Raw genomic sequence first — 16,673 nt, forward strand, 5'->3', positions numbered from 1 at the left:
TAAAACAAAGATCGCCCACCACCCTTAAAAAGTTTGTCAATAATTACAGTTGCACATCACATGTGCTCTATAGAGCAATATACATTCTACGTTCATATAACGTAAATTGAATTTTCAGTACCATTAAAGCATAGACGCATGCCTCCTAAGTCATATGTCTATGCAACAATGCAAATGGGAAAAATTAGGTGCAAATTTTATACATGTTAATAAATGTATTTCTTGCAAAGCAACAAAAATGGAAATGGATTCAATTTCAACCAGTATCTTGACACACAACACCCACAGCCGTCTTTTTTTTTTACCCGATGTTGAACCCCCCCCCACTGCATACAACGCAGCGCCTATTTTCTGGAATTATATTTCCTACAAAAATGATATTTTTTCCTCAAAATATTTAGCTTGGTATACAATTCAAGTGTATATAACCATTTTTTAAAGTTGACGATCACTATCAGTTCAAACAAACATCAAAATACAGACTTGAAGAAAGTTTTGTTTCAGATTTACGTTCCGAATGATAACGTGCATTACACTTAAAACTATGCAATATTAACCAATTGCTCAAAATGGAAAGATTCAATCATTAAACCACGATTCTACTTGTGAATAATATTATGTCAATTCAATTTTCAAATCACACGGATGCACAAGATATTGAGTAAAAATGTTCACCTTTGCATGTGCACTTCCATTTGCATTTCTGCACTCTTGTTACAGAAAAAATGACATTTTAAGAAACAGTGTATATTTCTTCATGTTCTTAGTATTTACATCATAAAGATTCACTCGCAAATCTGTTCAAACAGCTTTAGAAATTAATACTTATTTACTTTAAAACATGGTAACGTAAATATCGGTAACGTAAATATCTTTCTGAGATTTATCGTAACTTTTAATGCCATTGTTCAATTATTCCACTGTTAATTAAAGGCATATTCTAGTGCTTGAGTGTAAGGCAATTTGGCCCATAGGGGACAGTGTAGTTCTCTTACTTAATTTGTGAATAAATACTAACACGTAAATATCGTTGAATTTTTTAACCATTGGACTTATAAGAAAAGGGGGGCTATTGTTCATAAACACAGATAAACAGTGTCTTTTTTACCTTTCCATGCAATAGAAAGGGTGCTCATGATGTTAAAAAGTTACAACTTAGTCCTATTGAGTTAGTTCATCATTCCTTCCAGTCCTTTTGAATTTCCAAATAGAAAAGTAATAATTTCGCGGTGACATCAAATTTTCATAAATATATTACAAATTTCAAAAATTTGAGACACGCATATGTGTGAGGAGTGTGATATTCAGAAAATATAACTCAAATGTAGGAAAATCTTACTAAGAAAAAGATATGTAAATGATTTAAAATTTCTTTTTGGTTTAAAATTAAAACTACACAATGATCGGCGACAGTAACGTAAATATCGATTTCTGCTATAAAATGTGATTTTCCCCTAAGACAATCATTCAAGCTACAACAAACAATTGTTGTATTTTAATCAACAACCAAAAAAGGTTCGTAAGACTGGCAGAAAATAAAATTTATTTGAAATATTATGTTACTTAAAACGCGGTACATTATTTAAAGCGAATTGAGACTATAAATTGAGAATGCGTGAAAAATGACATATCCCACTGTATACTCAAAAGATTCTTTTTAGGCCTAGTATACAGTGGGATATATATGTCATTTTTAATGTAAATGTAAGTGAATTAATTAATAAAAATTTAAAGCTTATGTATATGGGTATGTTACGTCTTTTTTTAATCGTGATTTTTCTTGCCTGAAAGTGGCAGAATCTTTTTTATTTTAACAACTTTTAAACTGTGTATTTTGAAATTAAAGAAAGTTAAATAATTTTATTTATTTTACATTTAAAAATCCGGAAGACAAGTCCCTATAAAATTAATCTGAATGCAATATGAAATTCCGTAAGCTATAATTTTAAAAATACCGATTTCAACTGCAACTTAGTCAGTTGACAAGCACGGTTTCTTTCTCTTTTTTTTTAAACAAATATTTACAGATGCATATCAATCCAATTAAAATTAGATCTTTTACGCTCCTGGGGCCCGTTTTACATAATGTTTACATAATCTTACGTGGTAAGATATTATTACACAAACAATTAAAAAAGAGAATTATTCATTTTGCGAAATTTTAGAGAATCATCTGAAGTTTTTTGTCTTAGTCATAAGTTCTTTTGTAAAACGGGCCCCTGTAATTTGTTACAACGACGTATAAAAAAAAATACAAGAGCGTCAGCGTAAAGGATCTAATAAATATCATGGAAACAGCGTACATCGTGTATCTTTCAAAAATGACGTAATTTAATTTTCGGCTATAGTCAATGCATTATGACGTCATGAAATTTTTTCAGGATATGAGGAAAATGACGCATTTCACGACGTCACTATATATGCATTATGACTAGTCAATTTAAGGTAGATCGCGGGTTTGATGACGTCACAATAGGATTCGACGTTAAAAGCTTACTACGTTTACAGTATCAAACCACAAACAAGCAAAACGTATTTCCATCAGTATGCATCATAAAATAAAACAAACATTAAAGCTTGTTTTGTCTGTAAAAATATTTATTTATATGTTATAAAAAATAAAGGATTAATCAATAACTAATCAATACTAAATTAAATTAAGAGTTAACATAAAGTTAAAATATGAAAGGTCAAAATTGATTCAAATAACATGACTCTGTTTCATTGAAAAAAGTGTGACAATTTAGGTAAATTATGACAATGTTTACATGAACATTTATTGTCAATCAATTAAAAATTGAAAATGCGGATAAAACATGTTTTTTTAGTGAAGTATTGATTACATTGTGATTCCGAGACGTACGAAAATAATGACGTCGCACTAACGTTATATATATAACTTCTTAATGAAATTATATACCTTTGTTACAAATTAGTAAAACTTTGAAGTTTTTTTGCGAGAAAATGAGCTAGAACACATATTAATTTTTTTTGATAGATCGATTCTAAATTTATCTCACATTCATTGTGTTGAGTTATATAAAATTCGTCTGCGCCGTTTTCATATTATGAGCATGATTTTGAAATGCGTTTACTGGTGAGAAAGGGGCGTTTACTATATATTTCATTGTTATAGCGTCACCAGTTCTCATCAACATTAGTGCCTTTGAAATACGATAACAATATAACCACGCAGACGAATCTCACAAAAATTTCAGAAAGTAAAATTTGAAACGGGAGGATTCAGTTGACAAATTTTCAGACTATGTTTTCAGGCAGACAGTAAACCCGCGATCTACCTTTTAAGCATTGAATTCATATTTTGGGATGTCTTCGGTCCTATAACACACCTGGCCGTGCTGACAAATTGAATAATATAGGTCCGAAGACATCCCAAAATATGAATTCAATGCTTATATTTACATTCTCTAATTTTTCATCTTCATAATTGTTTATTTCCGTAATCTTTGATGTGAATTTAGCGCCCTTCAAAACTAGTGTATTTTATAGACGTAACAGCCGTTTTTGACGTTTGTGACGTTGCAATGTTAAATAACGCAAACGAACTTTGCGAGGGAAAAAAGTGACAAATTAATTTTAAACGCACATTTGTTGTATTTTATTTTATCAAGGTTATATTTTTTGAATTAAATCCAGTCAAAATTATGTACATTTTGATATTCTAGAGTGTGAAAATGCATATAGTTCCTACTGTGTATTCTAACGCGCGGTGACAAGGTTTCGCGTGTGTTATAGAGATTTGAACGTCGTGGATTTCTAATGGATTTCATAAGGAAAATTACACTGAATGTAAATATTGCAATATGACATCACGAAACTCGTCATTTTCCAAATTCTGTTAAGGTCAAGATCTAATATATTTATATTCGCTGTGTTTTTGTACTAAGCCAACTGTGAAATTGATTTGAAAACCATTTTCGTGTATACTCACGCGTAGAAATATACACGATGAAACGTGCGTTAACGTGACGTCTCAGTAAGCTTCCGCGACGTTAGTAAAAGTATAACGATATAGGGCAGCGAGATATTGAGTATATATTTGGTGCTTCCAAACATGTAAAATCTAAATATAAGGAATGTTTTTAAGTTTAGTGTGAATTATTGGTGTGAGAATGTCTTTAGACTAACTTTTTGGTGCTATATCCATTATGACGTCATAAACAGTTTCATCTTTCTTTTTCCCGTACTTTACGGCTCTAATAGAATTATGTAGAAAATAAAAGTTTTTCATGGAACTCAATTTGAAGTCACATGAAATGTAGTCCGGATACCTATATTAAATTTGTCATTTATTTAAAGAAGAGACCAAGAACATACAAATTACCGTTTTCTGAAAGACTGTAGGCAATCTGGATACATTTTCTATGTCTGATAGGGAAGAAAACTCCCATATTTATGACTGATTTTCTTAATTTTTCATTGGAAATGACAGTTTAAAATATGGTTTTTCATCTTGTTTACCTACAAATTATGCCCCGAAACACCTTATTTGACCAAGCTAAAGTTATAAAGCATCATAAAAGAAATTTATTTCTTAAATCTGAGAAATCTGTAAGCACCTTTCATTTACTAGATCTTGACCTTAACGAAAATTTCCCCGAAATTTTAAAGGGACCATATCGCATCAAATATAAGCATGATGTATACAGATATTTAAAGGTTAAAGATCTTGAGATGGACAGAAAGAAGCAGGAGAAGGAAGGAACAACCAAGAGCAAAAGCACGATTTACAGCCAACCTATTTCAATTTACATCTTGAGGCTTTTAGGCAGAAAAGGATTAGGGAAGCTAGCAGCGGGCAGAGAGGAAGTCGAACAGTACTTGAAGGATATGCACAGTGATCCAAAGAGAAACGAAGATCTAAGAGAGTTTATGGAGCTGATGCAGCCTGACAAGCCTGGCCAATTGTTCGATGAAACAGAACCAAAACTGCAAAGTCAAAGATGTCATCAGGAAGCTAGAGCAGCTTCATCACCACGAACAAACAGGATCCCATACAAAGTTTACAAGAACTGTCAACCCAACGTTTATGGAAATATCTGAGAGTCGTGTGGAGGAGGGAGCAGTTAGCTGATAGCTGGCACTAAACCGAGGCATGCTTCATTGCAAAGAAAGAAAACTCTAGTAACTTAAGCAGTTCCGTACTATTTTGTTAGGAAGGAAAAGTTTTCCTGGCCATTTTGTTCAAGAGGATGACAACATTTATGTTGTCCAACAAGTACATAGACATAGCTGTGCAGAAAGGAGGAGTTCCAGGAGTTTCGGGTTGTGTAGAGATTATACGGGAAGCTATGAAGATGAAAGGAGAACTGGCGGTCATATGGTTAGATCTAGCCAATGCTTATGGTTCCATACCTCATAAGTTAGTCCAACTTACCCTACAACGCTACCATATACCAGTCAGGATACGCACGCTAATCCAGAGTTACTTTGACAGGCTTCAATTACGGTTCACTACTCAGGACTTCTACTCAGGACTTTACATCGTGACAGCGCCTAGAAGTAGGGATTGCCACAGGCTGTACAGTATTAGTAATTCTGTTCTCTGCAGCCATGAATATGATGATGAAGTCAGTGGAGAAGATAAACAGAGGTCCATGGATGAAAACAGGCGTGGGACAGCTCCTGTCCAAGCGTTCAGGGACGATATGAAAATGAGCACAAGAACAATCATAGAGGCAAAATGGACCTTGAAGGAGATAGAGGATATCATCAGTTGGGCCATATGAAGATGAAGCCAACAAAGTCTAGAAGCCTCGTTTTTAAAAGGGGGAAAGTCAAAGGAGAGAAGTTCAGGGTTGGAGTTGAGATTATTCGTTCAGTCTCAGAAAAACCAGTCAAGTGCCTGGGAAAGTTCTTTGGCGATTCACTGAGTGATAAACAGAATCTTAACGACAACAGCTGGAATCACCTTTAGAAGTGGATGAACATTATAGACAAAAGTGCCTTACTAGGAAAATACAAGACAGAGATATATCAGCAAGGCGTACTTCTACGAATTCTTTGGCCCCTTCTTGTGAACGATGTACCAGTGACATCAGTTGAATCGTTGGAGAGAGGAAGTTGGATGCCGTGGTTTTGTAGGGCAATCTATGTGGAGGGCCTTGCAGATTGTCGGTGTGAAGACACTGAGAGGCGGCAACTTATTGGAAGCCTGGGCAGAGAGGCAGAAGTGACATCCATGTGGATATGGAAAACGAGAAAAGAACAGTGGAAAATGCAACACTAAGACTCTGTGTGTTTGCTTGTGAATAATCATTTATTGTGTTGAAGTGAATGCGGAGAGCTGAGAAGTTCTGGACTGGACTTGATCACCCCAGTCTGCGTACCTCTGGCGGTTAAAGTGGACAACGCCGAAACAACCAAGGAAGGAGGATCCACCTGAGGACGGGACCATGACGCATCAAATACCATCAAGATCTATAAACTAAGTCAGGTATAACCTAATATCGGATTCATGTGAGATTTCATGCATCATACTTTTAAAAACATGACCAATTTCAGCTTTCAATTGAAAAATTATAACTAAAGACTTGTTCAAGCATTAACTTCTGTAACGTTACCTTAATGAATTAGGGTATATTGAAATCGTTGTAAAAAGTAAACGACATCAGATGTATACATTTTTTTTTCAAGTTCATTGGTATCTCCTATAGAGAATTACGTTGTTTTTATATTTTGCCATTTGAAACAATTTTATTTTCATGTTTCATACTATGAATGAGTCATTTTATCGTAGAATGTCCTTGAAACGCACAACTTTTTAACACTTTATGCTACTATATTTATACTTATACTTAAGGTGGCTCATTACATCCAAAGTTTATTTTAAATTTCAACACATCACAACTTATAATGCAGATGTCATATATCCAGATGGGGGTATTGATATCATAAATATTTTTTATATATTTTTTAGTTTTTGTCTAATTCTAGTGAAATGTTTTATTTCAAGTTTATTATTAACAGAATTTCAGAACTTTCAGTGTCAAATGATGGGCATCTTCTTAAGATAAGTACACAGAGTGAAAATACCTCATAATACCTAATAAAAATTTTATTAGAAAAAATAATTTTCTCCTAAAACACAATAAATGTCATTATCTTTTTAATCTATGCATAAAACATTAAGAAAATGAGTTCTGAAGAGACAAGGAATGTATTTCAATGAATTACATGTGTCAAATTGAATGAAGAATGTTTAAACGAAATAAAAAATCCAATTTAAAAAATATTTGGTATAAAAAGTTCACTTTCAAGAGTTATCTTTCCTAATTACCCAAGACTCAAAACACTAGGAAACGTTTGACATTACATCTAAAATTCAGAACAAAGCTTTAAATTACCAGAGTATACATTTAAATCAATAAAGCAAATATATAAAAATCAACACCAACACAGTAAATAGTGCAAGTAAATAACTTTTTTTAATTTCAACAAAGTTGTAGATTTTAACTTGAATTTCCTCCATACAAATATGTCATTGATTAATAGAGCTCACTGCATGCATCGCTATGAAATTGACATTACTTGTTTGGCGAAGATAACTGTTGTTTTCTTTTGTTTCTGCTTAAAAGCAATCATTCTTGGTTTATGCATAATGAATCTGTTACTTTGTTTTCACTCTTTATAACACCGCATGTTTCATCTATTTTTAAAGCGTTTTAAAGGTCAGGGTCATATTATAGAGGTACCTGTACAATTCGTCCCCAGAGGAAACCGGTCGACACAATGGAGGTTTATTTTTTTTGTGTAGTACGTCATCAAAAAGTGGTGTAATGAGCCTCCTTAAGCAGAAATATACCCATACAAAAGGTAGAAACCGGAATGATTTATGTCGAGATCCAAAATAAAGAACTTTGGAACACATTCCTTCACGTACACTTCCCCTCAACTTCAGCTACTATAGATAGGGCCAAATTCAGAATGTTTGCCGTCTCCATGTGGAAAAATTGGGACAGTAGATATAGGTGTTTTTTTTTTCTCAGAAAATTTAAATTTTAATGCTTTTTTTTAATTAGCTGCATGAGACATGGAGACCTGTCCTTCAAATGAGACTGTATAAACCGAAGTCCCGTTTGCAGTAGATGCTACATAATATGTAGCATGAAAAAGATCCCTTACTGCTCAATGGCCCCGTGTGCCTATCGAGTATAGGTCAACTTTTAATATCGCCAAGTGGTGGTGTCTCCATTTGAGTAAAAAACTCGAGAGAGGGACGTCAAACAACAAATAAAAACATTTTCCACAGTACAATGAATTGTGCTTCTTTTCTTCAGAATTTTACTTGAAGCAGAAATTGGACAGTACGTTTGATTTTTAATTAGTAACCAAATCACTTTTCTTTCACATTCAAGAGTCGTCGAAAGATAACGTAAATTATTCTTTGAAAAGACTATTTCCCGTCCTGATCACGTTGCCTATTTCTAGAGAAGTTGGTCTCTATATACTAGTAATATATACAGTATGACGTTCTGATTGTTGCTCTCATCAGTTTGTCATCATTGTTTTGGTCTAACTCCCCTTCCATCGGATAATCAGTACAGTAATCCTTTATTCTATTACAAACCAGTGTCTGAAATAGGTTTTATTTCCACGATTTCCGTCTTTCCCCCGTGTGGATAAAAGTCATTCTACACTTAACCGGTACTGATGGTTTGGTGCTCCACATACTAAGTACAGAAATTACCTGGCGTAGTCATTTTTTGCCCTAATTAACGGAAAGTTGATGTTCCTATATCGTCATAAAATTGGCATGTTTGATGTCAAATTAAAGCTGAACACGACTCGTAAAAAGAATTTGTCCGCCATATTCGATCGGATTCTCGCTGTATCTGAGTGTCCCTTTATATAAAGCAGTCACTTAGTCACTCATCAGTACAATCCATTGGCACCGGTGCAGACGGACGTATGCTATACAGCAATCGGTAGCGACAAAAAGAATCGTGCACTTTTATACATTTTAGCAGGAGAAAAAGATAAAGTACCAAAGACAATTTAAACAGTTGCACAGGTCAGTGCAGTATTATAGAAACATAAATATGCACAACTGCAATAAAATGTAAACAAAGGTAGTGCAAGATAACCAGCATGAACACGGGTCGCCATTTCACGCCGATACCCGTGACATTAAAGCGGTCAGGTGTAATGAATGCCGAGATTATATCGAGGTACTGATATCGAAAGTTGCGTTTGCCTTTTTACGAGTCATGTTCAGCTTTAAGTTTGAAAAGCCAGGATTGAAGTTGAAAATAGTAACTTTAAAGTTGGAAAAGCGAAGATTTAATTTGTAAATCCAAAATTTAAGTTGAAAAAAAAAACAGGATTAAAGTTTAAAATCTTTATGTAATTTCCAACTTTAAAAACCATATTTAGGGAGCTTGTACACGGACCTGGACGCCCATTAAAAAAAAAAAACAAAAGTGCTAAGCCCTCGTGGTTCTGGATTTCGGATGTAGATAAAGTGTACTAGAATCTGATTCAAGATATTATGAGAAGCTGATGTATTTACACTATTTATATGACTATTTTTGCCAATTGTCCATGCAGGGAAAACCCTGTTCCGGAGGGAAATTTAGCGACTTTGATGCACGTCATAATACTTTTTGTGATCTTAGAAACGGGTCGACTTCTACATCAGTAACGATGAAAGACATGTAAAATAGAAGATAAAATATAATGTTTTTATGTAAATGGTTGATTTAGTAGGTTATAAATACATATTCTTATATGTACATCTTAACTTCACTCCTTTGTATCAACAGAATTTTCATTTACTTGTTTAAATATATGTTTTTATACACTTAGATGCACATACATCAAACATACTGAATGGCTTTGGACAATATATATTTTTCTGAGAATACGTTTTGTTACTAGAAACACGAGCACTCATTTATAAATGCCTTGAACTAGATAGTATGAATTAAAACTATAATGCAATTCAATATCAGAATTATGATAAAGCATACTACCATTTTAATTTGGCATAAATCAAAGGCGAAAACATTGCAAAGCTTAAATTAATAAATGAAGATATCATCACTTGAAAATAATTAAAATACACTTAATACATGTAATTAAATATGTTAACTGTTACATCATCGTAAATAACAAGACAATAATTAAATAAAGCACAATGAGGAAAACTATTCCTGGTCAAATATTTCTGTGGCAGTGGATATAGGAATAATCCAAGGGCAAAATTTGGGTTTACTGATATGTACATGCATGTTCATTATATACACTAGTGCATTATAAGATAAACATCGAAATATTATTGTATATAATGAACTACAGGGAATTGAATACTTATTAAAGTTACATATTCATCATGTTCATGGTCACATGCGAAAATACAATGAAAGGCTGTTGTTCGCTCGTTCCCTCTTCGCTGCTCTGTTCAACATCGTCTATATTATCTTCTTCTGTGTCTTCTGATAGAATCACTAAAGGATGGTTCTTGTAAAGATCTTGTAGACCTTCTGCCTGAATTCTTTGATTAAACAGGTCAATCATGGCTTCGTCTGCACGAACCTCCAAATACGTGTCTAAATAATTTTCTGGACGAACGAGTTGCAGAATGGCGTCAATATTACAATATTTCATGACAGTGCCCGGATTTGTTCTAAACAGTGAGTGAAAAGCGCATATGTAGATAAATGGATGCCAGAAAACATACTGTGCAGACTCTGGTGGTACTTTTTTCTGCTGATCTGAATTCTTCATTATTATATATTTACTCAAGAGGTCTTCCGTAAAAGATAACTTATTAATTCCGAATTCCATGGTTCTTATCAGTTCTGTATCTAATTCCTCTGATCTGTTATATTGACCTTTTAAACATATGTACATAATCCATTGATATGTACTCTTGGTTTCTTTGTCTCCCTCAAGACTGGTAATGTGATCTGTCATCGCCTGTAAAAGACTGCCTTTGATCACATAATCATCGATAACATTGTGGTATTTCTCAAGTACATTCATTTTTAAGGGAATGCCTATTTCTGAATCACGATCCTCTTTGAAAGTTTCAAACTTCAAATCATGACAATGGCATTCTTCTTTCTGACAAGGTTCTTTTATTCTTTTTTTGAAAAATCGAAAATGCTCTTCATATCTTTCAAAGTTTTCTGAATCCAGGCTCAGTTCATAACGAAATAAAGGTGATCCAGTTAAACATGCAATCTTGTGATATTTTCTCTGATACTCCGTTCTCATTCCAATGACAATTTTGATATCTTTACATAATATGTTATTTAGATCTTGGCATGCCTTTTTAACTCTGTCTACTGAGCATGGATCATCATTCCAAAGTCCGAACCAGCCATACACAAACATTATAGTATTCTCCTCCACATTGTCTGGTATGTCTGTATAACGACATTCTAGAGATTTCCATTCCACATTGTTCTCTATAAATTTCTCCAATATAAGACGAGAAGTACTGGAAACCGAATTTCCAAATTTGCCATGCACAAACAGCGATTTTCCATCTTTTCTTGAAAGTGCCTTCAGACCATTATGAACAATAGGATCTGCATGTAGAAATGTGGTAGAAGAAAAATAACATTCAATTATAGTTGAGCAAGGGACAAGCAGTTGTGTTAAAAAGAAGCTTCATTCCTGCAATAATTTCGCTGCAAGTATGATTTCATCCTAAGCATGTTCATAGTAACCGTGTTTTAATATTATACTATGATATGGTGGTTATCTTCCACAACGAGAATAGGTGAAATCAATAGCTAAAGAACATATTCTTGAGATACCAAACTCTTAATAACAAAATATTGTACAGTGAGCCTTTTAACCCTTTCGAATACTTCAAGGTTTATCTATCAAACACATTTTCAAGGAGTCGATCCTTACATCGCGGGTTCGAATCTCAAAGCAGGACTTGGAGACCGGACCCTCGGATGAGACCGTAAAAAATGAGGTCCAGTATCACCATAGGCGCTTTTACGAAAACGATCCCTCACTGCTCGACAGTCCTGAGTGTCAAATATAGGTCTATATTTCCAGCCCTCTACTGCCAAAAGGTGGTGTCTCAATATAAATAAAAGAAGTCTTGAGAGGGACGTTAAAAAGCAAAAGTTAATTGATAGAGTTTTACATGTATTCTCCAGGTTTATCTATCTTAATATTATTTTTCTCATTTATTCCATGTCCTCTGATTGGCTCAAACTTGATCATATGATCAAGTATAAAACAACATAAAGACTTTTTATAGATTCTGAAATGCATATCGATTTGATGTTTCTAGAAATGGAAATAATTTTCTGTTATTAATAATTAGTGCAGTGTATAACTCGATGTTTCTGAAAAAGAAAAAAAATAAACCTAAACTCCTATCTATAATTGTGATGTTCTGTAATACAGTAATTGGTAAGATGTAGCAGCGCCCTGAATAAGGATGTATTTTATATTAAAACATATTAGAGCTGGGTTTTTTATTCAAAAACCAATACAATACATGATAAAACAAATGTAGCCTTTTAAATTATTAAATTCAATTTAAAGAAAAAACAATTACATTAAACAGTTCGAATTAATTTTGATCTTAATCTCTAAGTGTTAAAAATGACAAGAGATAAACTTATGGCTTGTTCCCATTATCTTCTATTTATGGATCGACCTCATCAAAGGCCTAAATTTATATAATATGAAGTTCTAGGTGGTAGAAAAGCAATAGTTATGCATATGATAAATAAGATTATTATAAAAGCAAATACAGTTGTAAGTAAAAATAAAAACTAGGCATTACTCGTATACACATGCATACATACATACATACATACATACATACATACATACAAACATACATACATACATACATACATACATACATATATATATATATATATATATATATATATATATATATATATATATATATATATATATATATATATATATATATATATATATATATATATATATATAAAGAAATGCCCACCCTTTTGGCGTCTGTTACGACGATAAATAAAAATAAAGAGGATCATAGCTGTAACAGCTACGATTGCAATGACTAAAACAATGGCAGTGATTACTCCTGCAGACAAATCCCCTGCACTCGTATCATTTGGAACTTCAGCTCTGGAAGAAAATTAAAAGTGTTCTTCATTTTAAAGCACAATTTAATGGATATGTTTTTTCCCCAGTTTATTACAGAAACCCACATTCTGGCCTAAAAGACTGATATCAAAAAATATGGCTGTTTGGAAAAGATTTTCTGAAAGCTCATCGAGATTTAGGAAAAAAATTTAAGTTAGTTTACATAGATAAATGTTAAGACTCGGTCAAACAAAAAAAAAGCTGAAAAATTGCTGATATATTTAGAAGACATGTAATACTTACATTTTTGCCTTTGGGACATTCTTACCAAAGCATTTTGGAACTGAAATAAAATTTGCATCTTGAAAGAAAAAATATATTAATAAATATATAAAATATATAAATAAATAAATAAAATTTTGTCTGGGAAGTTGAGCTGACTGACCTTAACATAATACACTGAAATTAGGCGCGGCAATGCAGTTCTATTAGCTTTTCTCTCGCGCTAATGTTATCAAGAAATTATATTAGTTCATCATAAACAGTCATCCTTTCTTACATTTATACACTTCGTTAGATACATAGGTGCTGTTTGGACACGTGGGGTCAGTAGTGTTACATGACTGCCAGTCAATGTAGCCATCAGCGGTAAAAATCGGACATTGCCCTGAAAGAAAACAGCAAACATTGCCATTTCTAATCTTTTGTTAATTAATATGTGTGATAGAACAATAGTGTCAGCTAAAGTAAAAAAGGTAGGTGTTATTTAAAATATTTTCAATTCGAATCTTTATATCATCTGTCAATATTACTGGTTCAATGCGTCTTACTATACAGAAATAAGTAATTTTTTCCTTGATATTGATTTCCTGTTTCATACTTAAATAATAGAGTTGTAATCTTTTTTATTTACTATGATTGTTCATAAAAAGTATAACGTATTGGAATGATATATGATCATTTACAAGCAGGAAAACTAAGTTAAGGACAATTTTCTTCTAGAAAAATCAGCCAAATTTTCGACGAAGAAGACTGAAAATCTCGAGATACATGAAGTATGAGTAGAAAGATTCTAATCTTGAAAAGATTTAAAGAGAGAAATTTGTTATTCATTAAGAATATAGTGAACTAGTCCTAATTGTAACGGGAACCGTTACAGCTGTTCCCCAAACGCTCCCCAACTCCCTTTCGGTGCTATATTCCCTGTAAGCTTCATTACATAAGACAACTCTGTGCATTTTTGACTTTAACAACGTTTTCCCAGAAGGATACCAATTATATTCAATTTTTAGCATTGCACCCAAGCGCATGTGAATACAAGTGCATTATGACCATATCATCTTGTCTACACTATTTATATATTTTAATATACTATATATTAAAGCATTCAGTCCAAAAGTAATAAAAATCACTCATTCGAGAGTATTTTTAAATATACTCGTTTCAAATGCACGCACCTGCGTGCACGTGCATGATGATCATACCTTCTTGTAGGAGTCCCTTACATCTATCTATGTTCTAAATCCCATCCTGTTTGGTTGAAAAACAAGGGAGTTATAGCCATTTAAAGTTTCAGCCAATCAGATTGCAGCACACGTGCATGCGCGTAATTTCATGATTTTTTTTATATCAAATTGTAGGATTTCCTAATGCATGACTTTATTTCAAATTTCAAAGAATTTCGTCAAAAAACAAAGGAGAAATAGCCATTTAAAGTTTCAGCCAATCAGATTGCAGCACACGTGCATGCGCGTGATTTCATGCTTTTTTTCTATATCATTTTGTAGGATATCCTAATGCATGACTATATTTTAAATTTCAAAGAATTTCGTCAAAAATCAAAGGAGATATTGCCATTTAAAGTTTCAGCCAATCAGCTTGCAGCACGCGAACATGCGCATGCTTTCATGAAGTTTCTTATATATCATGCGGTAGATCTTTATAATGTAGGACTATGTTTAAAATTTCAAAGGATTATGACAAGAAACAAGAAAGTTATTGAGACTTTAGTTTCAGCCAATCAGAGCGAAGCGCACGTGCATGCGCGTGAGATCTTGCTATTTTGACCATGCTATCTTGTCTATACTACTAATGTATCCTTACATTATGAGTTTCAAAAAAATTCATCAAAAAATAGAAAAGTTACGGCAATATCCATTATATTGGTAATTTCACCTGTTGCACGTGCGTGCTCTTGCAGGCACGTGCGCGCAAAATGACCTTTGTATGGCAACTCTACATAACATGCCTACTGACCCTAAAAAGGTTTCACCTAAGTCGGATGTGTGGTTTACAAGATCACTCGTGGACAAAATTTTCCCAGGAAGAAGAAAAATAATAAGAATAATAATAATAAGAAACAGAGTAAAAACAATATGTTCCCCAACCTCGTTTGGGGAACATAATTATCTTCATTAGAATACATGATTGTATTTATATATGTGTATATATAAATGACATAATTTTGGACAGAGAGAAAGGAGAAAGAGAGAAAGAGAGAGACGTAATATACCTCCAATAATCTTTGTTTTCTCCACACATCGTTCCCACTTCCAACCTTTACTGTCAGACAGACAATGATAAACACTTTGTCCACCACAATCCGCCTGTTTTATTGCTGCTCGTGCCTCCCATGTTTCCTTGGTAACAGGACAGACATCTATGTTCCCTTCTTCTAACACTGTCATATTCTTTAAGGAAAAAATACTATTCACACGATAATACATGTACATTTATACTGTTTATGCAGGAGAACAATAATAGGAAAGTACATGTATATATATTTAACTTTGTTTTTTTTAAAGCAGTTATAATGTATATCTTAATTATTTTATTTAGTTTAAATTATTTAGATTAATTTGAGGATACAATGTATATGCAATTCCTTTGAGCTACAAATAATAAGAAATTTTGAAACCTTCAATTTAATTCAAACGGAGATCGAAAACGAAAGTTAATTCGGTTGCCAAAATCACACATTATTAAAAGTATTGAATACATGGAAAATGAATGTGACATTATTAAATTTACCGGTACTTACATTGTCCCTTCTTTGCTTTTTATAACATAAACGCTTTTTAAAAAGTTGTGTTTTTTCCTATACAATATGTAGGTTAGCTGGACAGGGTACTTGATCGTATGTGACGTATTTTAAATTCAATATCTACGACAGGCCGTTATGGTATCTTAAAAAGGCATTAAACCAGATACATAAGGACATTTGTAAAAAACGATGACAAAAATGTTTACTTCAAATGTAAATCAAATTTTACCCAGTACTGCATACAAACATTTTTTTATAAGTAAATATCTCAGATTTGGATTTATCTAGCCACGATCTAAATGTTTAACTTTTGTTGCACGAACAGATAAATGGTGACTGAATAACAATTATCTTAATACTAAAGACTATACTGTGGGGAATACATGTATAACTACATTGTAAATAACAATTTTGTTCTTTTGTTTTGTTTTTTCTGTAGCATCTCCAGCCAAAAATGTTGTTTCGGTATATGTACAGTGGACTTGCTTTGTACATTACCGCTATACATTGTATTCCCTTCTAAAGTCAAATGCAGAGGGAGTATTTATTCATAACT

General features: G+C 33.0%; 1 protein-coding gene across 1 annotated transcript; it reads right to left on the reverse strand.

The window, feature by feature from the left end:
* Positions 1–10,184: 10,184 nt before the first annotated feature.
* LOC134281862 (uncharacterized) lies at positions 10,185–16,260 on the reverse strand. The gene is made up of 6 exons (XM_062764301.1): positions 16,115–16,260; positions 15,587–15,764; positions 13,634–13,741; positions 13,378–13,417; positions 12,977–13,116; positions 10,185–11,558 (listed from the first exon to the last, which is right to left on the reverse strand). The coding sequence occupies exons 2-6, from the start codon at positions 15,759–15,761 to the stop codon at positions 10,342–10,344; spliced, it is 1,680 nt and encodes a 559-aa protein (XP_062620285.1). The 5' UTR covers positions 15,762–15,764; positions 16,115–16,260; the 3' UTR covers positions 10,185–10,341.
* Positions 16,261–16,673: the final 413 nt, after the last annotated feature.

The sequence above is a fragment of the Saccostrea cucullata genome, unplaced genomic scaffold (genome assembly GCF_032062105.1).
Source record: "Saccostrea cucullata isolate Sc308-1 unplaced genomic scaffold, CSIRO_AGI_Scuc_v1 ctg5629, whole genome shotgun sequence".
NCBI lineage: Eukaryota > Metazoa > Mollusca > Bivalvia > Ostreida > Ostreidae > Saccostrea > Saccostrea cuccullata.

Excerpts from the sequence above, each read along its gene's own strand:
- LOC134281862 (XM_062764301.1), bottom strand. The coding sequence starts at position 15,761 with ATGACAGTGTTAGAAGAAGGGAACATAGATGTCTGTCCTGTTACCAAG. Across the intron at positions 13,418-13,633 it reads ATCTAACGAAGTGTATAAAT|TTCCAAAATGCTTTGGTAAG; the intron begins GTAAGAAAGGAT and ends ATTTTATTTCAG. Across the intron at positions 13,117-13,377 it reads AATGTCCCAAAGGCAAAAAT|AGCTGAAGTTCCAAATGATA; the intron begins GTAAGTATTACA and ends ATTTTCTTCCAG.